Raw genomic sequence first — 24,490 nt, 5'->3', positions numbered from 1 at the left:
ACATACCTTTTTCAATCTAGTCGTTCTAAAGCGTCGTCTAAATATTTTGGATCCCCTAAATAAGGGGACGCCTTCCTTAATATTAAAACACGGGTGACACTTTTAGACATTGCTAGAACTATTGATTGAATAAAGAAATTATCATTTGAAAAAACATAGTCTACGGTAAGTTATAAATTCCATCTTATTTAATATTATATATTAATACTTTAAGAGTGGTAATATAGATTCCTAAGAAATAAATATTTTTCAACTAGAGAACGCCTACCTATCTTTGTAGTGTATTCCGTACTGAAGTAAAATCATCTAACTTATGATTAAATCGACTACTCTACGATATACTCTACTACATTCACAACACTTATCAAACTTCGATACCTAAACATAAGTAGACTCGATGCTCCAGAACTACGACACGAACTCGTTTAACTTCACCAAGCTCTACAAACGGTACTCCAATTAACAACAATTTCACTGGACCTACTAATACACTTTAACAGTCAATATAATTCGATACCTTAATACCACAATAATCGATACTCCCGAACTCCAGGACTACGATACCTAATCACCTACATTCTCATTTCTCTATTACCAATCAGATTGCACTAGACCTTCAACTACACAACAGCCAAATTAAAATACGATACTTTAACACTTCGATACTTTATTATACCTACGAAACCATATCATCAACAGCCTTCCGCCGCTACTCCCAAATCTAAACGATTCATCAAAACTTACCAAACAAGTACAATACTTTGAACACCGCGTCATTACAAAACTCTATACACCAGGGCAAATTTCCAATTCAAAGTCAGAGAAAACGAGACTTACAAGCCCTATTAAAATTAGATAACCGTTCGAAATGTTCGAAATTTAAATAACGAACTTATTTAATCGTTTTCTACATCAATTATGTGACACCAAATTAAAAAGGCAAAGTGACTGGTAAAAAGCGCCCCGACCTTTCCAAATTAGGGATGTGGGGTTGCATATTCACCATCGCGAATAAATATAGGCCTATATAGGCATATTCACCATCGCGAATAAATATAGGCCTATATAGACCTAATTTCGTCCTGGGTGCCGAAATAGATCGCTATTCCTTTATGAAAGTTATTAATTACTAGGTACTTTTTGATAACAGCGACTAAACATTTTGCGCCACCCCCCTCCCCCCCCTTCCTAGGGGTAGCGCAGGCCCTGCATTTATAGGCCTACAAAGAATAAATAATAGTGAAATAATTAAAATTTAGGCCTATCGAAGTTGAGATGTATAACATTATCCAGGTAAGTAAACACAAAAATAGCAGATTATTGAATGTACTGATACGCTTTTTTTGAACGATTTTTACCTCCCCCCCCCCCCGTCACAAAAAGCCAGAACCCCCCTAAAATGACGTCACACCTCATTCTACAACCCCCCCCCCCCTCAAAATTGAAGTTGAATTTTTCTTAAAACATTGATATTTTTTACAAAATCTTGTCTTAACTCTGTTAAAATAGAGTATTTTAATCAATTCCTATTAAAACAGATTTCTAAAACGCGAAATAACGTCTAAAATTCGTTCTCTAACATTGCTTTTTTTATAATGCAAAAGTGTGACGTCGCACCATCTGAACATCCCCCCACCTTCCCCCTCATCACACACCGTCACAAATTTACGGCCCCCATCCCCCTTACGAGCAGAGTTTCTTCCAGGCATCTCTTCGGGGGGGGGGGGGGGGCTTAGCCCCCCGAACAAATTTTACCGCCCCCCCCCCCCCCCCGAACGAAATGAAATTTAGATAATTTATATAGAAAATATATACTTTTAACAGTGTCCGCCCCCCCCCCCCCCCCCGAAGAAAGTCTACCACCACCCCGAAAATTTCAAGTGCCCCCCCCCCCCCCACCGAGAAAAATGTCTGGAAGAAACACTGCTTACGAGTGTGACGATATTTATGGACAATCTCTAGGCAGAGTGTAGAGTTGAGGCTGAGGAGTTGTGCCCAACCTCCCAAACCTCTAAACCTACCTCTGTACGGGTCAGCAGTGGCTGAAAGTTGTAAACTGGGCTGATAATTGCGTAGATCAGCTCGATGAGCCACGCTGGAAAAAAAAAAGCCAAATCTAAAAGCTAGTACAAACATTCGTAGCGAGTTTTACAAATTTAAATAATTAATGCATCTACTAAAATTAAATACAAATAAAAACCCTAATACTATTATTTAATTAGAAGTGTCTCACATTAATTAGATTGCAAGTATCATTTCATCACAAAAGCTATAAGACAAACACATCAATACACCAGTGTCAACTCACCAAAATAGAAAACAGCTGTCATGGGTAAATTAACTTTGGGATAGCCGTAACCCAGCCCTTCAAACTGAAATATAAAAAAAAACATCATCACTAAATCAGTTTTAATAATGTAAACATTGTTTTACACCAAGCACTTGAGCTAACATTTAGATAAATCAAACAATTAAAATATAAACTGACCAGTGGACGGAAAAACTCGAAATTGTTGATTGGTTTGTTGTCATTGATGAAATAAGCCTTCCCCGCCTGAAAAAAACATTCGTGTCAATTCAGCAAGGGAAGTCATCCTTTTTATTTTAAAAATGTAAAGTTATTTCACGATAGCTTCCCTTTACTAACGTATGATAGTCTCCCCTACAGATTTAACAAGACTTACAGTGACGCTGTTCTTCTCGTCCTTGAGAAACTCGGCCGACAGCTCGTGAGCCTGAACCAGGTTGTCCACGTGGAGGAAATCAACCAGCGAGTCCTTGGCCCCGTAGGTCACCTTGACCAGACCTTGCTCCAGATAGGACTAGATGGGACAGAGGAAAGTATCTTTGATTCAGTCGGCACATCTAATGGCAGATACATGCCAGCACTGGGGGTTTCTTTCAGGAATGCCACCCCGTACGGAGCATGCCCACCGCTCCCCCCATCCGACGAAATAGAAAACTATACACTTCAAAAAATACACTTTAGCCAGTATCCCCCTCCTCCTAATAGAGAAAAAAAATGTCTTAAAGAAAACCAGCCACAGGTAAACGATAAATTAAAGTTTTAACAAAAAAAAAAAAAAAAAAAAAAAAGCCTCCATACATTTTATCTTTCATTTTAACTACCAGTTTCTATTCTAAACTATATTTTACTTCACAATAACAGCAAATAAAATATACTCAGCGTTCTTCTTCTTCGTGCTTAATTGAAATGTGGGAAGGGATCCCCTCGAACACAATTAAGTATACGTGTCAACTGGTTATGCGGCATGTAGGCCATTTTTTTGGATTTGCTTCCATAGACTTTGTCCGACCAAGAACAAACTACAAGGCAGCAGTTGTTCGATTTTGGAGTTGACTCTCCTAACCGGCCTTATCTGCCCCAGGGTTCGAACTCCAGACTTTTCGGTTTAGCGACCATGCGCTTTACCGACTCGACCACTCATACTCAGCTTAATTACCCACGTTTATTCAGGGTACCAGTAGTTATACATTTTCTTTGCTTTTACTTTACATAATACAGTTAATACAGGCTAAAAAATTATTTGTAACGCTTCGGTTTTTTTTTTACAATGATGTTAATACAGGAAAAATAATTTTTGGTTTGTTACAAATTTGGTTTATATTTCACACAATGCAGAGTATATAGAATTTTTTTATTTTTTTTTTGGTTTTAATTTGGTTTTATTTCACACAATGAAGTTAATACAGAAAAAAAAAAAAAAACAACAACAACAGATTTAGGCACTGGCATATGTGTATTACCCCTAATTCTAGCATCGCGTGGTTCCACGCTACGGTAGTTTCTACACAGAAGACTCAATGCTGCGTACACTAATCGGAAATACCCATTTGAAAAGAACATCACCGATTAATTTTATTATCTGTTCCTTTCGCCTCTCACACCGGCCGTAAATTTTTTTTTTTACCCCGTCGATAAAATTCGTCGAATTTACCGATTGTTTTGTAGGTGTGTGTGTCTGTCGTGGGTTGACTGTTGGAAATTCATTTCATCCGTAGGATAAAAAAGAATTTGTAATCACTAATGACTGCGTGATTGTTTCCATCCCGTGGCTGCGTTCACGCGTGGTGGAGGGGCGGGGGAGGGGGGGGGGTTCGAGCACGGGTGGTCCCACGTGGGGGTCGTAAAAGTGAGCGCCCAGCCCCAGGGTGCGGGGGTGCCAGCAGGCGAGCGTGACGGGGGGTCATTAGGGGGACGATAATAAAACTCGTCCGGTTTAATTATGCAGACGACACCGAGGTGTGACGTCACGCGGGCAGACGTGACCTGTTTAATTTGGCGCTCACCGCGGGCGAAGCGCGTCAAGTCGTTAAAACGAGTTGCTGGGTACTCGAGCGGTGCTGGGTACTCTTAAAGTCACTGGACGATCAGGGGTCCCCTACCTGTTGGTCGTTGACCCCTGATCCCCTTTTCATCAATCTATTTTTATATCGATCCCAATGGGGTCGTGAGGTACAGTACTTGACCTCAATCGCGAGGAAAGACAACTCGAACACTTGTCACGCTTGAGTTGTCAGGTCACTGGAGCTCACTCAGCCGTAATGCGTACCCGGCATTATTTGGCCTGGGAGTGGTAGGGGAGTAAAAATAAGCTGGAATTTTAATCCGATCTCAACGTCTCTAATACATTATAAAAAGCATCTTTATTTTTTTATCTCTTATAGGACTCTTTAAAAATGAATTAATCACTAATTAAAACTATAAATCTACTTGTGTGGTACTACCTACGGATTTTCTCTTTTGTCATTAATGATTTAATTAAGTTTACTGGCTCTAATTAAAATAAACTTTAATTGAAAGGACTCACAAAGGACCACCCTGAAGTCATTCCTGAGTCTAGGTTTAAACCCAAACACATTAGTAAATCACTCAAGCGGAACAATGAACGGACGAGATCATCTCGCTTTATTAGCTCAAAGAGCCGTGAGCTGAGATAGTTAAGCTCAGCAAGAGCTGAGAGTTTAAATCTTTGATCACACACACCCCTTTTCTAACCCTTACAATTCCTATTAATTTCACATCGAGACAATTCGAAACTGAGAAATAATTTTCTTTGAAAGATGAAGACGTTAAGTCGACATTAAAACCAAAAGCGAAGTGCCTGTTTTTTTTATTTCCGTTCGGTGACCGTTGATGTTGACTAGTTCTCGTGACTAACGTACATTTCAAAGGTCGGTTTGACTTTTTAAGTTCACCTTGACCTTAATTTAGAATTAGCAGTGACGTCGGCGGGAGGAATGCCAGAAATAGTTTTTTTGAGTTTATTTCCAAAAACCCAATAACTGGTGGGTGGGTGAGTTAATATGCGGGGCCAAATATAGCGGCCCGCTGCTAAATACAGAGACAAGACATGAACTAAAGGGGAATAACTCAGAAAGAAAAATATTGTGTGCGGAGTTGCTTGTCCCACGTTATGTCCGAAATAAGTTAATCAGTATGGTTAAGATTATGTTTAGGTTTTGTATCTCGATTATAAATTGGGTAAGGGTTAAGGTGATATTATAATTTATTTTTAGGCGTAGGCGTATATTATGTATTAGATTAGGGTTGAAGACGATTTTGAAAATAAGTGTTTAGAGTTTGTGTTATGTTTAGGATACGTTTTGATCTTCTAGTACTAGACTGTTAAACCATATGCAAGGAAAATAACTTAGATAGCTATAAAAAGTATAAAACTAAGCAAATTAAATTCTATTTTTTTAAAAATAACATTCATGTTAAAAGTAGGAATTTATATTAATAAAATAAAATACACACTGAGACTGATACTTAAAATATAAAAGTTATAATATAATTCAATAATGTTAAAATATTATGAAAACAATAGTTGTAACACAATTAAACAAACATTAATACAATTAGACAGTTTGATTATTTCCTAAAGCCATTCAAGAAACGTAAAATGACAGATCAAAACAGGGGAAGTAACCGTTAAAATTGCGTTTCGAACTGAAGCCAGAGTTATCTGAAATTGCCCCGCATAATTCTGATTTCGCCTCGATCACCTGACGTCAGTGAACTGACACTTCGATCCCAGAGTTGTCAGAATCTATTTCCGGTTTTACGCCAGTTGCCCCCCACCTCAGTAAAAACTGGCTTATCTTTTCCTTGGTTATATTATTTGTTATTTATTTACATTTTTTAAAACTTCTGTTTATTTCAAGAAAGCGACAGGGTATGCAGATAAATAAAACAAGCCTGTCATAAAAATAATTACGTATTTTACTTCTATTGATGTATGCAATATTGTAAATGTGCGTAGAATTACGGTACATTGTATGTTCGGTGAAAGTTTATCAATAAGTAATGTTAAACCTAGAATTGAAAATTTTTTTGAAAGGTTTAACTTCATCTATTACTAATCTCAAAAAAAAAAAAAAAAAAAAAGAAAAACAAAAAGAAAAAAAAAAGTTGTCTAATTTCTTTGTTTAACATTTTGGTGATAGGGTCTGTTTCATAGGACATTGTTTACGGGACAGTAACTGTTTTACAGAGCAAAAACTGTTTCATAAAGCAGGGTCTGTTACATAGTGCAGGGTCTGTTACATAGGGCAGCATCTTCCCCTCCTCCCCACCCCCACAACAACAGACGACACATCTTGGCTGTGAGCACCAGGAATCAACACAACCCCCACGTGCTTGTCCTACTTTAACCCCCTCGTCCCACGAGTTGCAATCAGCGACCTAATTATCCACCGTCCCAGGGGCGTTAACTCTGAATACAAGAACAGCAACTCATCCAATACCTTAACACAAGGGCAGAAACTCTCTATATACATTGAGCTTTGACACAAGTGTTTAACAATACAAAAAACAAACAAAACAAAACAACCCAACATCAACCATACTACTTTATGTTAAGTAAAAAAAGCGCTAAAATGACATTTTAGTGCACCATACTAAATCTGTCCACACGGTTCGCATATCATAGCTCAAGTAAAATAATTGATATCAAATTCTCAAACATTTTTCCCCCCACAAGCCGTACAAAAAAGATCATAATAAAGTGCCGTTTTTCTTCTACTCCATTCTAAATTCCAGAATAAATGGAAGCGAATTTTTTTTAACCCTAAGAAAGAAAGCGGAAGTGGAATTATTCCCCTTACATTTCTTATTTCTATCAAACATTAATTGAGGCAGAAATTGTTGATTACGAGTTGTAAAAAAAAAAAGTAATTAATTTTGAAGAATACAAATTTAAATATGCAGCTTCCTGTTCGATCAAGAATGCGTGCGCAGACTACTTAAAACAGCCCCACCCCCTCCTTAGGGCTACCTACACTAGTTGATTTGTAAATCTAAATCCGAGCCTACTTTAATGCAATCAACACCCACCTCTCCACACCCCCACCCCCTGACTCCAACCTCTCCATTTATGATAATAGCCTTTTCCACCCCATGCGGATCATCTCAACGACAGAATCGTTGAGCCTCTCTCCGACTGTGTCGCTGAGAATAAAACCCTTTGGTGGTTTCTCAGTCAACACTGTCGTTGAAAATAAAACAATAATTAAACATGCTCTCCACAATTAGGAAAGCATAAACTGTAGGTGTTTTGAAGCTAATATTCCAGCCATTTTGTTTTGACGAGAGCTAGTCCAGATCTAGACTAGATCTACTTGATCAACGATTATACTGATGTAAAACCTACGTAAATCAAATCTACAAGATCAGGATTTACATTTAGATCTAGAAATCTACATTATTGACTAGAGACTAGAGAGAGAAAGTTAAAAGTATGCCTAGTGCGTCGAAAGTAAATGATAGAATCTAGATCTAGAAAATCTAGATCTAGATCTAGACGAGTCTAGTAATTTTTCAGTAGCACTAGTCTAGATTGACTAGATAGAAAGATAATTAATAATTATTAATTATTTCTGTGGCATAGCTGTCCTTTAGGATCTACTCAATTTTAAATCTCTTCTATTTCAAATTGTTTGTAGATCTAGATCTATATCTACAAGCTCAGGCTTAGGTCTAAAAATATACTAAAGCTACACAAGTACACATCATTCCTAAACTTAATGCCATTAATGGCTAAAATTCACTGAGCATTGTTGCACTTAAGACTTCAACGTAAGGCCTAAATACTAAATAAAATTATTACGTTAGCTTAATTTTCGTGACAGCTTTTCTCCTTTTTTGCCATGCTTAATTTAAGTCACTTTCATGTGCTGGTAGCTTAAAATAAAACTTGTTTAGGAAGTTTATTTCTTTCTCCCTTTCATAATGCTGCAAATATGAGTAAGACGCTTATTATTATAATTAAATAGCTGCGATAAATAATCATTTGCATCTTTTTGGGGGTATTTCTATAATAGATTGACGAGGAAGCCACATTGGTGTTAACAGTCTTTATTTACAGACGCCATGTTGGTAAGAGAGGAAGTGACGAGATACACATAATACACATAAACATGTAAGGGACATCACTCAAGATTATCTCAATCTATTACATCCCTTTACCCTTAGAACACAATAACACATCTCTCAATAGAACAATTGATAGTATCCTAAAATCACCAATTATATTGTAACATGAACACTATGGTAGATTACATCCTTACAAACAATGCACAATATGCTACAACATAATCAAAATACAAAACAATAATGTCAAAGTCCTTTTGACCTTTAGAATCATAGGTCTAACTTATTTGGGACTTTGATTGTCCTGCTTGACCTTCTCAGTGGCTTTTGATTTGGTGACTCAAGATTCTGACCATCTGGATTCTCTATCTCAGGAGGTCTAGGATTTAAATCATTAACTCCAGAATTTACATTTTCTGACTCCAGACAACTTGGTTCACTCATATCAACAGAACTTGGTTGTGAAACAACTGAGTTGGTGTGAACTGTTCAGATTTGGTGGGATTGACAGATTCACACTTATTATCTGCACAAGTTATTTTTAACTTTATAAGACACAGGTCCTGTACATTGAACAATTTGACCTGGTATCCATTTTTCCTTTCTCCCATAATTTCTTAGATACACATTCTTATTAACACCAAATTCTCTTTCAATGAATGTTTGTCATGATTTAATGGAACTATTTTTGAATTGGCATCTGAAAGTATTATGCTATTATTCAGATCCTTGACTGACATAGATTTCTTTGATTGATCAATTTTCTCAGGTAATCTGATAGTGCTTTCCTGGTAACCAAAAATACTGTTTATGAGTAATATTCTGGACCATATCACTTTGCAACTGTGATCCAGTATTTGAAGTGGGTGTATTAAATGGCAAAAATCTTTTTCTTCTTTTGATGTTACCCTTTTAGTTTCTGTAAGTGCTAATGATGTTAGCAAAGTTGTTTGATGATCACATTCCTTCTTACTAATGTATTCTCTTTAAAACATTTGAAATTGCCATATCACCACAATCATTTATTAAGTTACAAATACTTTGTTTAGGCAACTCTGACTGATAATGGACTGCATCTTCTCCATCTTTTATATTATCTTCACAAAGGGTTTTTATTTCTTATTTAATATGGCCTTAAGTCATCATTCACAGACTCTTCAGGCCAACCATTCTTACAGTACTCATATACTTTTATTAAGCACTCATCTTTTTGTGTTTCTCTTTTAATATCATTCACATTTATATTGGAGTTATCCATGATAGTGAAGAGTACAAATACATCTTCTGGTACATAGCTCAGGCTTTGGTTTTTTTTAAAGGTAATCTACTAAGACTATCTGCACTATTCTCAGATCCAGGTTTGTATTTCAATTCATAATTGTATGCAGTTAGTGTGATAGCCCATCTTTGAATTCTTGGTGAGGCATGCTCAGGTAGGGTTTTGTTTTCTCCAAATAAACCTAGCAATGGTTTATGATCTGTAATGATGGTGAACTTCCTACCAAACAGAAACTTATGAAATTTCTTAACACCAAAAATGATGCCTAAGCCTTCCCTATCTAACTGAGAATAATTTTTCTCAGCCTGGTTCAAAGATCTACTGGCAAAAGCAATGGGTCTGTCACCCTTCTCATCCATGTGGGACAAGACTGCTCCTACACCATCTGGTGAAGCATCACATGTTAATATAAGTCTTTTCCCTGGGTCATAGTGAGTTAGTAAGGTGTCAGAAGACAAAGCCTCTTTTGCTGAATTAAAAGCAGCTTCTTGTTGTTTACCCCAGTGCCAAGTTGCATTTTTCTGTAGCAGCTTGTACAGTGGTGATAGTTTACCAGACAGATTTCCTATGAACTTTGCATAGTAATTTATCAAGCCCAAAAAAGCTCTTAGTTGTTGGGTATTTTCAGGTTTGGGTGCTTCTTTAATGGCTTTTGTTTTCTCAGGTTGAGGTCTGATGCCTTGTTTGCTTAATATATAACCAAGAAAACTAATTTCTGTCAGCATGAATAGACATTTATCTTTGTTTATCTTTAAACCTTTTTCACCAACAATTTTCAAGACTTTATCAAGTGTTTTAAGATGTTCAGTGTCATTCTTACCAGTTATGTACACATTGTCAAAGTACACACAAACATTTGGAATATCCTTAAAAATACTGTCCATGACAGCTTGGAAAATTCCAGGGCTAGATGATATGCCAAAACATAGTCTTTCATATTGGTAGAGTCCTTTATGTGTGTTTATTGTCGTATAGACTTTTGAATCTGGATGCAGTTCTAGTTGAGTGTAAGCATGACTAAAGTCTAATTCAGTGAATTTGTCTCCTCCTGCCAAATTCAAAGAAATTTCCTCAATGTTAGGTATAGGGTACCTATTTAGCTCTATTTGCTTATTCAGTGTAGTTTTGTAATCTCCACAAATTCTTATAGAACCATCCTTCTTTAACACTGGCACAATGGGTGTCGCCCAATCGGAATAGTCTACCTTCTTTATAATGCCATTAGATTCCAATCTACTTAGCTCATTTTCAATTTTATTCCTCATTGCATAAGGTGGAACTCTAGCTTTGCAGTATCTTGGATTTGTGTCTTTAATGCTTAACTTCACTGTTCTATCATTTAGTAATCCTGGATTACCAAAAACACATTTATTTTCAGATATAACTTTATCTAGTGAAGTAAGACTAGATTCCTTTACATTCTTCAATGAACAAATACTCTCCCAATTTAACTTAAGATCACTTAACCAGTTCCTACCTAGTAATGGCGGTCCATTTCCTTCAACCACAAGAAGAGGAAGTTTAACACTTTGACCATTATAACTTACATGAACCATACACTCTCCTATTACCGGAACATTGTCACCAGTGTATGTTGTTAGACACTTGTGACATGGCTGTAGAGGCACTGATCCTCCTATGACAGCGTCAAAATCTTTCTTTGTTATGACTGTTAGAGATGCTCCAGTGTCCAGTTGGAAGCTGATGCTCTTACCGTTGATATAAACTGGTACATTGATGGGAGCATGACTTATTGATTTCACAGAGAACAGGTTGAAATCCGGCTGCGAATCAGTTTGAGCATTTTCACAGGTAGAGTGGTTCATTGGTTGGGTTAGGTAGTCTTGGTGAGAGTTAACATAGTGCTGCCTTTGGTTGTGGTACTGTCTTGACTGGCTAGATTTAGCAACAGACGAAGACTTTGCAAAGCAGGCCTTGGCAATGTGACCTTGCTCACTGCACTTATAACAAGTTGCAGACTTGAACTTGCACTGATGAGATGCATGGGGACCTTTGCATCGATGACATTTTTGATAATTATTACTAGATTTAGATCTAGGATTTGAACGAGCAGGCTGTTTAGCATAAGTTGGAATGCTCTGATGGGGTTGATGTTTATTGACTAACCTGCTGTTTACTGCATGGATCCCTGAAGGCGTAAGAGATTTCGCCGCATCTGATGACTGCTGGAATGACATTGCAAGTTGTATTGCTTTTTCTAATTTTAGATCTGACTCGAGCAGCAACTTTCTTTGAATATCAGGGCTGTTTACACCTGTCACAAACTTTTCACATAGTCTGTCAGACAGCGTTTCTCCAAATTCACAGAATCTACTTAAATGACGTAAAGCAGCAACATATTCTGATATTGACTCGTTTGGTTGACGAGTCCTACTGTCAAATCTAGCTCGACATAGAAACTTTGATGGGGTAGGCGCATGGTGGTCTGTTAGCAATTTGCTCAGCTCGTTAAAGCTCTTGGTATTTAGACTAGCTGGAGCGCATAAGTCCTTTAGTAGCCTAAATTGTTGAGGCCCTATGACTGTTAACAAAACAGCTCTCTTTTTGGCTTCTATCGTCACGTCGTTAGCTTCTAGGTAAAAGCTTAACCTCTCTAGGTAATCTTGAATGATTTCATCATTCGCATCAAATTCTTTTATTTGGCCATACAGCGCCATAATTCTAGAAATAATTAGCTAATAAGCTCTAGCAAACCTCTTTTTTGCGTAATTAGGTGCTCTTTCTAGTAGATGTTTATCCTTCGTCGCCAATATAATAGATTGACGAGGAAGCCACATTGGTGTTAACAGTCTTTATTTACAGACGCCATGTTGGTAAGAGCCGAAGTGACGAGATACACATAATACACATAAACATGTAAGGGACATCACTCAAGATTATCTCAATCTATTACAATTTCTTTTACATGAACTGTGAAATACGGTATCTCAAATTTTGCGCGTAACTCAAAGCGAAATATTACTCGCACAACTGCTCGTATTTAAAAAATCTGGTATGTCGAGGCACTAGAATGTTGAGGTACCACAGGATCTACTATGTATTGAAAGAAAACATAAATTAATTATAGATTAATAGGCAAATATAGTAATAAAGTATAGCTTTAGATTTTATTCAGCCTACTAATAAATAATTAAATAGGCCTAAAGTAGTACTAGATATTAGTTAAATCACTAGTATTGTGTAGGGTTATTTTTATTAAAAAAACAGATCACATCTTATACATTAAGGCGGGCTCAATAAAATAAAAATAATTTATTTAGGACCTAGGCCTATCTTTTGGAGATCTAAAATTCTAAATGAAAAATAAATTATTAATTAGACCAACAATAGGCATAGTATGCTAAATCTATTTTAGTATTTAAATTTAAGGCTCGGCCATCTACTAAAAATTTTATAAATGTCATAAAATGGCCTACTTAATTATAATTACTAATTACTATTAGGCCTAAGTTTAAACTAGAGATAGCCTATTTTATTAGTAGAAAAAGTATTAGCCATAGTTAAGATGGTATAGTCTTATGTAAATTAATGTAATCAGTGTTAGATATTATGATATCGATCAAGCATTTATTATATAATATCGGAAAGGGGCCTAGCACTCTCTTAGTCATTAGTCTATTAGGTCTTACAAGGAGTTTAGCCTATTTATATATTATATAGGCTGTTATTTAAATTAGGCCAAAGGCTTATTAGGAAAAGGCTTAATAGGCTTTAGTTTTTAATTAGGCAACAAGGCAGAGGCTTAATGTTGCTTAGGCCTATAGATTTAATTTGAAATTATTATGATATACGCTACTCTGCGACTATCACTATAGACTGCTATAGAGTAAATTATAGCCTAGGCCTATCTAAATAAAATAATTCAACTCACTTAGCTTACTATAATTTTTAAAAATGTTTAGTTAAGTATTCAGCTCTCTATGTCCGCTAAGGCCCATAATTGTAATTATCCTACTGTTAGATCTATTAATTATTTAATAATTAGTAGGCCTAATTATAGGAATTAGGTCTGATACATTAAGTCCTATACATTGGTCGTAGAGTAATACTATTGGGCTAGTAATTATATACAATATCTATACAAGCCTACTTATCGCTAATTTGGAAGTCTTTGCATTGACCTTAGTTTTCAGATTTAGCAGCCTAATTTTTATCAGATTATACCATAAAATCAAAAGTAGACTTGTAGATCTTTTTAAAACAAGGCATGAAATATTAATTTAAATAATATAAATTAAACAAATAGCCTAAATAACAACTACACAAAGTTAAAGTCATAATAACTTTTTATAAAGGTATCTTGAATTTCAACTGGAGGTAGTTTTGATAAATATTAGTATTCTGAACATTAAAATAGGTAGACTTAACATAAATTTGTTCTGAAAACATATTTAGAAATTGGTTTTAAAAAATGAGGTTAGGATTGGGGTGATAACTAGTTGAGGATTAGATATGATATTCATTGTGTTTATCCATGTTGTAATTTCTCTTTTACAGGTTCATCCAAAAAAAAGGGAAGATCTGATTTTTACCAGTAATAAGACTACAGCATACTAAATGACACAAGATGTTCTTTCTCTATTACCTCTTACATTTGACATAAAAGTAGGAAAAGGTATGACAATTATTAATAAGCTGCTTTAAATTTTATAATTTGTTTTTTTATAACTTAATTGTACCACTTTTATTTCCAATGATGATAAATATAATTTAGTGTCATTTATTTTTTAAATATTTATATTATACTTATACTAGATATAATTTACTTCTATAATATTACTATCCAGGTTTAACAGTCTATGCCTACAACATGGATCTCCAGGACTAAAAGTGCACAAAATGGCAATCAGTATATCACAAGTGTTATAACACATGCATCTAATCTGCTTCAGTGGCGAGAACTGGGTGAATCCTCTCAAACATTAATCAGGTAAGTTATCACAAGTTTGCTTTGGTTTATTTTGAACATGTTGATTGAGATAGATTTTTATTTGTATAAATATTGTATTTAAAAAATATTTTACCTAGTAAAACCAAGTCAGTGGTGATGATTGATACAATATCATTATGTATTTTTTTAAATATTTGTTTTGCAAAATATGCTGATTTGCAGGAAGGATATATATATATATATATATATATATATATATATATATATATATATATATATATATATATATATATATATATATATATATATATATATATATATATATATATATATATAAAACAGTATCATTTAGTGGTTTGTCTTACAAATTTGAATTATTTACTTAATCTGTCTTAACTGCTCAACAGGAACTAGGCATACCTAATGAGCGTCAAGCTGATACAGTAGATGTACATAAGAATTTTTACACAAGGTAAATATTGATAAATTTTAAGTTTTCTTTTTTTAAGGATACATGTAGTGTTTTGGGAGAAAGGAATTAAATTATTTAAATTAGGCCTAATAGTTTATTTCTCTAGCTTATGTTTCACTTAAAATAACTTAAATTTTTCCCCCTTTATCACTAAAGCAAAATTTTATAGATATCTATGCCATGATTCATCTCATTCAATCACTTTTTTCTTGTTTTGTTTTGATGTATTAAACTAATCTAAACTAAAGATTTTTTTTTTTGCTAATTTTATTATTTCAGATGGATGATTAAGAAAATCATTTTGTTTTGTTTCAGGAAGTGAAAAGTGATGTAAAAGGCAACTAATACTTCCATCTACCATAGTTAAACAAGAATCTGCAAATGGTGATAATTGCAATAATCTTGATATATTAATGTTTGGCTTTATAATTATATGCAATTGTTTCATAAATAAATTATTTCTCAAAATTTGATGTATTTGGTTTTCTTACTTCGTACATAAGATGCAAGTGATTGAAAGCTGAAAAGGGTTGTATGTAGTTATAGTATTCCCAGCACAAGTTGACATTAAAACAACTGAAGCCCTTTAAAAAAAAAAAACAAAAAAAAAAAAAAATAATCTAGGAATGCTGTTTCTATTAGCTGAGCATATATTTGGAAAATAACTTAATTGTTTACCAGAGAATACTGTGAACCAGTTTGTACTCCAGGCAAAAAGTGTCTATGGTTAATATTATTAAGTTAAAGAAAAGTATCAAACAAACAGGATAATATTAATAAGCAAGACCTCCACACTAGAGAAGTATGGAATGAGTGTTGCATGGAATTCAAATCAACTTTGATGTTGCTAATTGCTACACTGGCCATAATTGGCCTACATTGATTTTTGCTGAGGTAGGCAACTGTTTTTGTTTAACTTTAGATGTCGACTAAATAAAGAAGAAAACTGACACGCCAATACCAAAATCAAGAACTTGTAAAGTTCGTGGTTGCTAAACCGAGAAGTCCTGAGTTCAATCTCCCGTGTAGATGAGGCTCTATAGTTGGGGATAGCAACCTATCTTGGGGATACAACACTTGTTCTTGGATTGACAAAAGATAAGAAAAGAAATCCAGAAAGAAAAGCAGCTGAACGAAGAAGAAAAAGGCTGGATATATTCGGTATCAACTGTACAATTTTAACAGACACACATTTCAAACTACACATGCATTTCAATGACAAAGTTCAGTGAAGCCATAATGTTGAGTTTGACTGAATGAAGAACGATATTGTTATTTCAAGCAAAGTTAAGGTTTATTGTCTTAAAGACATTGTCGTGGATTGATTTAGACTAAGACTTCCCTGTTAAATAAGCCGACAACGATGGCTCTTTTTATTTCTCGTCTTTGATGTTGCTTTCAAGAACTTGTATGAGATTAGATTACCTACATACATAAGGCTACACAGTTTGGAATCTTGGCTTTCTAATAGTGGACCTGGCTACATGACATTACCCCCACCCAGTGGCGTAGCGAGGTCGGGTGTCACCCGGTGCGGCACTTAATGGTGTCACCCCCCCAGAGGCATAGAGACCCTTCCCAGGGACAAACTTTCAAATTTTCGATTTGCACCCCCCCTCGAGTTTTCGATTTGCACCCCCCCCCCTCGAGTTTTCGATTTGCACCCCCCCCCTCAAGCTTTCGATTTGCACCCCCCCTCGAGTTTTTTGCTATATATATATTGCTATATATTTTGCTATTTTTTGCCTTGGTGTCACCCCCCTAAATGGTGTCACCCGGTGCGGTCCGCACCCCCCGCCCCCCCCTCGCTACGCCCCTGTATATATATATATATATTTATAGCTACATTTGGTGACTTCCCATTTTCCCCAATGGCGTCAAATTTTGCACATAATCCACCTATTAATTCATGTGAAAAAAAAGCATCGTTTTCATCGTAAATTATTAGATTTTGGTATCAGCCTCTCTCCGGTCGTCGCTTAGCAAATCTGTTATCCAAAAATTCAACAAGCATGTATTCACCTGTACATTTTGCAGTTTGTGTCATCTCCCCTCACCCCCCCCCCCCCCCTGAATGATAGTTTTTAAACGTGCACAGTTAATTGTATATTTTTTTTATCTGCAGTCAGTTATTAGTACAGTTAACTCTCATTAGTCATTTATTGAACTGGCAAAATGCTTACTTCTTCTATATATTTTGCTATTTTTCGCCATGGTGTCACCCCCGAAATTTTGCCACCTTGCGCAGTCCTCAGCCCCGCCCCCCCCCCCCCAACCTTGTGACGCCTCTGGTTAGGGGTACTACTTGAGTACAGTAAATATGTATATGTATATATATATATATATATATATATATATATATATATATATATATATATATATATATATATATATATATATATATATATATATATATCGGGGGGTATAGCCCCTTGGCACACCTTGTACCTACGCCACTACATAATCATGTTCTTAAGATTATATAGCACATTCTATGTATAAATTCGATAAAAATAGCTATTACGTATTCTGCAATTTTATATTTGTAATAACATATTGTAAACGAAATGAGTCTTAAATTCGATTAAAAAATGGGCCTTTATATTATGTATTTTTTCTATTTTGCAATCATATCATGTATTACTTGTTGTATAGCCTAGATTCTATAATAATATACTAATATATTCTATCGTGCGGCGTCAATTCGGCCAATGACGAAACGGCCCCGTCAAAACGACCCCGAAAAAACGGCCCCGTCAAAACGACGACGTCAAATCGGCCCCGTCAAAAGGGCCAGCGACATATGGACCCCGTCATATAGGCTCCCGACAAATAGACTCCCGTCATTTAGGCTACCGACAAATAGGCTCCCGTTATATAGGCTCCCGACAAAAGGGCTCCAGTCAATAAGGCTCCCGACAAATAGGCTCCCGTCATTTTGGCTCCCGACATATAGGCTCCCGTCATTTAGTTTTTTCCACAAAACGGCCCCCGTCATTACGACTCCCGACAAATAGGCTCCCGCCATTTAGTTTCTCTACAAAACGGCCCCCGTCATTACGACTCCCGACAAATAGGCTAGCGTCATTTTGGCTCACGACAAAAAGGCTCCTGTCAATTTGGCTCCAGACAAAAGGACCTCTGATAATACCGTTTCTGTAGAGACTAAGTCGCCCGGCAAAGCGGTCTCATTGAATATGACACCTGCCAGATATAGATATAGATATAGATATAGATATAGATATAGATATAGATATAGATATAGATATAGATATAGATATAGATATAGATATAGATATAGATATAGATATAGATATAGATATAGATATAGATATAGATATAGATATAGATATAGATATAGATATAGATATAGATATAGATATAGATATAGATATAGATATAGATATAGATATAGATATAGATATAGATATAGATATAGATATAGATATAGATATAGATATAGATATAGATATAGATATAGATATAGATATAGATATAGATATAGATATAGATATAGATATAGATATAGATATAGATATAGATATAGATATAGATATAGATATAGATATAGATATAGATATAGATATAGATATAGATATAGATATAGATATAGATATAGATATAGATATAGATATAGATATAGATATAGATATAGATATAGATATAGATATAGATATAGAGAGATATAGATATAGAGATCTATAGATATAGAGAGATAGAGAGATAGAGAGATAGAGAGATAGAGAGATAGAGAGATAGAGAGATAGAGAGATAGAGAGATATACATAATTGAGTCGATAGGCTGCAAGATTCTGTTATCATGTAAACATCATGTATATCATACATTTACACTTCTGTGCTCGCTTTTAAAGCAACAGATCTTTTCTGTTGTAAATTAAACATTATCAAAACTTTAGAATTGGTGGAATTTAGCTGTTAAGGGCTTGATTTGATTGTGAATTAATGTTGGTTCATGAAAAACAATTTCGTTCGGGCATTCAAAAGAATTTATAGTGGTATTGGAGGTAGGACAAAATGGTTACTTTTATGCCAATAATGGTCATTCATTGGTCTAGAGCCAATATGTCGGGAGTCATTTTGTCAAAAGCCAATATGTCGGGAGCCCAATTGCCTGGAGCCAATATGTCGGGAGCCCATTTGTCGGTAGCCAATATGTCGTGAGCCCATTTGTCGGGAGCCCATTTGTCTTGAGTCCTTATGTCGGGAGCCAATATGTCGGGAGCCGCTTTGTCGGGAGCCAATATGTCCTGAGCCTATTTGTCAGGGGTTAATATGTCGGGAGTCCATTTGTCGGGAGCCTAAATGTCGGGAGCCCATTTGTCGGGAGCCTATATGTCGCAAGTCAATATGACGGGAGCCCATTTGACGGGAGCCAATAAGTCGGGGCCCTTTTGACGGGGCTATTTTGACGGGGTCGGTTTGTCGGGAGTCGATTTGACGGGGTCATATTAACGGGGCCGTTTTGACGGGGCCGATTTGTCCCAGGTCGTTTTGACAGGGCACCATATTCTATATTACATAATCCTATATTATATCGTTTAGTAATCTCTACCCTAATGTTTTCTGTATACCGAATAATCAATATTCTGTAATTCTAAATTGTGTATAAATTAATCATACAATCTCTAAAATTAATCATAACTATGATCACAATTAAATTCAGCAATCCACTGTATTAATTTATATTGCTAAAAATAATTTAATTTTCAATTTTAAAGACAGAAGATACATTTTTTATAATATTAATTATTATTAGCTCTGTAAAATGAATGGTTGTTTAATTTTTCTTATATTAAATATTTTAAGCGATTAATTAATCGAAATGGTTTTATTCCGTTAGCTAGTTTTTACAGTTTATAACTATAATTAGAGTCTCAACGACAGAATCAAATGAGAAAAAATCTATAGCGTTATTATATACCGACACTGTTGATAAGCCACTCAACGACAGTGTCGTTGAGAATAGTGTAGGATCGGCTGCCTTTTCTCGTCCAAGCTCTAAACTTATTCAGCACAAAGGGCAGTTATCCTCCCCTGTCGACCCACTGATTGTCTCACTTTAAATCTCAACCAGTTGAATGTGGCATTTGGTTTCACAAACATAACATATAGAGACACACTATGTATCTCTATTGTCTTTCTCACTTGGCCTCTCTCACTCTGTCTCTCTCCGGGGCGAACTGTTAATTTTGCGCCTCCCCTATTTTTTAACAGTCACTGTATTTAAACAGTTTTTATTTAGTGTCACATTATCGATTTAGGAAACAGTTTAATCAGTCTGTTAACCCAAGTAGTAGTCTTAAAGTTGACAGTAAATAATAAAATAGTGCATCTCAAAACTAGCAGTTTATTTGTATTGCTACCCCTTTTGGCGCCCCAACCGCCCTCCCCTAGCTACGCCACTGCTCTCTCTCTCTCTCTCTTTATATATATATATATATATATATATATATATATATATATATATATATATATATATATATATATGTAAGTGTTTATATTTTAATGTAGGTGTTTATATTTTAATATATATATATATATATATATATATATATATATATATATATATATATATATATGACGTCAGCAGACATGTACAAAAATAGAACGCACTGAGTGACACCTTTGCACTAAACTCTCTGACTGACGCCAAACAAACTGAGCTATTGAATCTTACAAGTTGACTTTAACGAACCAACTCCTTCGGGAGTTCTAAAGGACAAAAGTACCGAAACTCTTTGACTAGCTCGGTGTCCGCGGGTGACATAGACTTTACCAGTGAAGGTTTTAAATACTGTTCCATTTTTAGATAGCTGGAAAATAGTTTTAAGAATTTAGCGATTGATAAATAGTTTTTTTTCCTGAGTATTTTAGTAGTGGTGTAACATTTAAAAAAAAATCAAAACTACTAAAAGAAGGTACAGTCGAATTTTTAAAACAGCAATAGTTCATTGTGAACTTAAAATCAAGACTTAAATAAATTAAGTACACAAATAAATAATGAACCTCACTGTTATCAATTATTAAAACTGTTTTAATAGAAAATACCCCCCCCCCCCCATTTTTAAAATCTGCATTAACCGCTTCATAAAACATGTTTTATTTTATTTCAAGTTGATGCGCGTGTTCAAAATGACATTTGATTAATATGTCGACGTAATAACTGTTTAATAATTTTAACTGTTAAAAAGAAGTTTTACAATGTGTGAGCTCACATCAAACTAATGTTGAGAGTTGTTTTTAGAGTAAAATCATGGGCTTAAACAAAAGTATTATACACTCGATTGTAATGTGATGAAATTTAGACATTTAGACAAACTTCTTTGTGTGAAACTAGAGCTGATGGGGAAATATATATTAATATGTATATGTGTGCATGTATGTGTATGTGTGTGTTTATATATATATATATATATATATATATATATATATATATATATATATATATATATATATATATATATATATATATATATATATATATATATATATATATATGTGTGTGTGTATTTGTGTTTTTATGTTTATCTATTTATACGACACTAGAACCCACTTGTGTTTTACATTACTGTCCAATTCATTAGCGTCAAAAACAAAACTCCAACTGTTCCTGTAATTCTTTAAAAACGTTTGATTTATACAAGCAGCGCTTGATAAAAATCATTATCAATTATTTTTCCCTCTATCTATTTATTTTTGACATTTAGGTTTAAAAAAAAAACATAAAAGAAAAATTCACTATATTTTTCCTTAAAAAATAACTAACTTATTATCGGTCTTACTTTGATAAAAAAATTTATTAAAACAATCAAATTTAACGAAACAATTTCCAGCTAAAATTAACACACTGACAACCGGTGGAGAATTATTTGCTTCCGAAAAAGTAAAGTCGACCTCGGCTTTCTGACGTCACACTGACGTCAACGATTACATTAAAAATAAACGCCTGATTAAGGAAACAAATGATTGTTTAGAGGTCTATTGCTGCCGGATTAGGACTGACAGACGGGTGGGGGTGGGGAGTGGGTAGTGGGTACACGGAGGTATACTGTAGAGGTAAGATGGACAAAAATAACCGAGGGAATCTCAAATCATGAGGAGCTGACATCAACTTACTGATCTGAGCAAAAGGTAGGTATGAAAAATAAGTACCATAGTTTTTATAAACAATATTACATAGGCTTGTTTATATTTTTATAGTGGGTATGGACATGAAACTAATCCGGTAAATCTTAGGGTGTCATGACGTATGCAGGAGAACCTTCTGTAGGGAGAAGTGTGATGGCGTACAGAGCAAATAAAAAATCTTATAATTACAAGGTTTTAAATTATTTGAGAATAAGTTAGTGTCCTTAGCGACCAGCAATTTTTGTGTTACATCTACCACAAACAACCCACATTAACTCACACACAACTCATAATTAACCAACACAAAGTTTACACACAATCCACATTAACCCACACAACCCATATTAACCCACACACAAGCCACACTAACCCACACACAACCCACATTAACCAACACACAGCTCATAATTAACCCACACAAAGTTTTACACACAACCTACGAACACTGCATTAGTAATGGAAGGGAAGGGGTGGTATGAGATCTGTTTCTCACGAACCTTAAAGCCCTAGTTCGAATACTGGCCAGTCGAGATTTGAACCAACTTCCTGCTACACGTTAAAAACGACATTGTATGGACATTTTGAATAACGACAATTTTGTTTATATTTATACAAGAAAGCATGCTTACAATTTAATACGTGGCAAGTTATTAAAGAAAAAACAACAAAAGACAATTAAAAAAAAAACTTGCGTATTTATTTCGGTAGTTTGATATGAACAAATTACCAAATATATTTGAATAGATCAACCAAATTAAACTACCGAGTCACATTAAATAGTTCGGTCTTAACAAATTCCCAAATCGATTTGAATAGATCGATCAGACTTTAACCGCCAAATCACTCTAGATAGTTCGAATTTAAAAAAAAAACCCAAATCACAACACATATTCTCATCTAATTAAACTACAGAGGTACCCATTGACCAACAGTTTGAGAACTCAATACACTTGAGCTAATTTCGCAACAAAAATACTTCCTCCCAATCCCCCCTCCCCCCAATCCGTTGCCTGCCTGACACAATGGCATCCTGGAAGCTCAATCCACGCGTCATCATTTCTTAAATCAACAAGACCTGATCAAAAGAAAAGACAATAAAATACTTTAAAAAAAACTTTTTAAAAAACCACGTTTTTCTTGTGGACTAAAAAGTAGAAAATAACTATTTACATACATTTGATGACAAAAAACGTGGGTACGTTCACCATCAAATTTCCCGACCCATCTGCCCGACCCACGTTTTTTGTCATCAAATGTATGTAAATAGTTATTTTCTACTTTTTAGTCCACAAGAAAAACGTGGTTTTTTAAAAAGTTTTTTTTAAAGTATTTTATTTTCTCCTTTTTAGTCCGTTGCTACACATGAAAAACGTGGTTTTTAAAAAAGTGTTTATAAATACACGGACTAAAAAAATCTTGAGCGACCAGGATTCGAACCTGGGTTGTCGCGGCCACAACGCGAAGTACTAACCACTATACGATCACGGCCAGCGCGCTCACATCGATTGGGGCCGAAGTAACTGTGTCTATAGGCCTCCAGTCTTGTCGGTATCTTTAGAAATCATGTCCTCAATTTTATGGTCCTTGGGGCGTAATTAAATTAAGCTAATTACGGTCTCTAATTGCTAGTTTTTATGATTGCATCTGAAATTGTTAGGCGAAAGTAACCTGCATGCCAAATTTCAGAACTATAGAACAATCAGAAGTGGGCTAATTTTCGATGTCAATTTTAACAACAAACACACACGAAGCTGAGTTAAGAAAAACGTGTTAAAAAAAAACAAGTCTTTTTCTCCAGGTTATTTTTGACTTAAGTGTGGCCGGCACGACATTGTATTGAGCTCACGGTAAATGTCTTGGCATAAAAAACAATTGTTGAAGGAGAAGAGGTAGAGGTGGGGGAAGGAAGGGAGGGGTATTGACGACAATCTTGTCAAGGTCGTAATCACGTCTAATTTTTAAAAGGACAAAGGTTTTTTTTGAAGTACGAGATGAGTTTGTTTTTTTCTGATGTTTTTGATTGTATTGTTGATGTGTCGGGTAGTGATATAGAACTCGGATTGTGTTACATTCTAGAAGGAATCTGAAGTCTTTGAATTTCCTATGGTTCTAGGCAGAGTCTTGAAGTCTCTGTTTTATTTAAGTGCTAGGCAGAGTCTTGAAATAGCTGAATCTCCAATTGTTCTAGGCAGAGTCTTGAAGTCTCTGTTTTGTTAAAGTGCTAGACGCAGCCTGAAAGCTCCGAATTCGTTCTAGGCTTGTCTGTTTTATGGTTCTAAGCAG

The 24,490-nt window shown here is 35.1% G+C and overlaps 1 protein-coding gene and 1 long non-coding RNA gene across 6 annotated transcripts in view; one reads left to right on the top strand and one right to left on the bottom strand.

Annotated features, from left to right (window-relative positions):
* LOC131940514 (short-chain dehydrogenase/reductase family 42E member 1) overlaps positions 1-24,490 on the bottom strand; it is a 257,452-nt gene that overhangs the window by 1,857 nt on the left and 231,105 nt on the right. The window contains exons 7-10 of the mRNA XM_059299176.1: positions 2,685-2,822; positions 2,489-2,554; positions 2,309-2,372; positions 2,022-2,095 (exon numbers count right to left, since the gene is read on the bottom strand). Of these exons, the coding sequence (XP_059155159.1) occupies positions 2,022-2,095; positions 2,309-2,372; positions 2,489-2,554; positions 2,685-2,822 (342 nt within the window). The remainder of the gene's footprint in view (positions 1-2,021; positions 2,096-2,308; positions 2,373-2,488; positions 2,555-2,684; positions 2,823-24,490) is intronic.
* LOC131940516 (uncharacterized) lies at positions 7,426-15,522 on the top strand. 5 transcript variants are annotated; one of them, XR_009386553.1, is made up of 5 exons: positions 7,426-7,571; positions 14,193-14,310; positions 14,483-14,625; positions 14,994-15,058; positions 15,374-15,522. It is a non-coding gene; the product is annotated as an uncharacterized LOC131940516 (long non-coding RNA). The 5 variants fall into 5 exon arrangements; XR_009386554.1 differs by lacking the exon at positions 7,426-7,571 and adding an exon at positions 8,171-8,269; XR_009386552.1 differs by lacking the exon at positions 7,426-7,571 and adding an exon at positions 12,687-12,713.

Source organism: Physella acuta, unplaced genomic scaffold (genome assembly GCF_028476545.2).
Source record: "Physella acuta isolate Inbredline_101_S28 unplaced genomic scaffold, ASM2847654v3 ptg000320l, whole genome shotgun sequence".
Classification (NCBI taxonomy): Eukaryota; Metazoa; Mollusca; class Gastropoda; family Physidae; genus Physella; species Physella acuta.
This window is presented reverse-complemented; position numbering and strand designations above follow the sequence as displayed.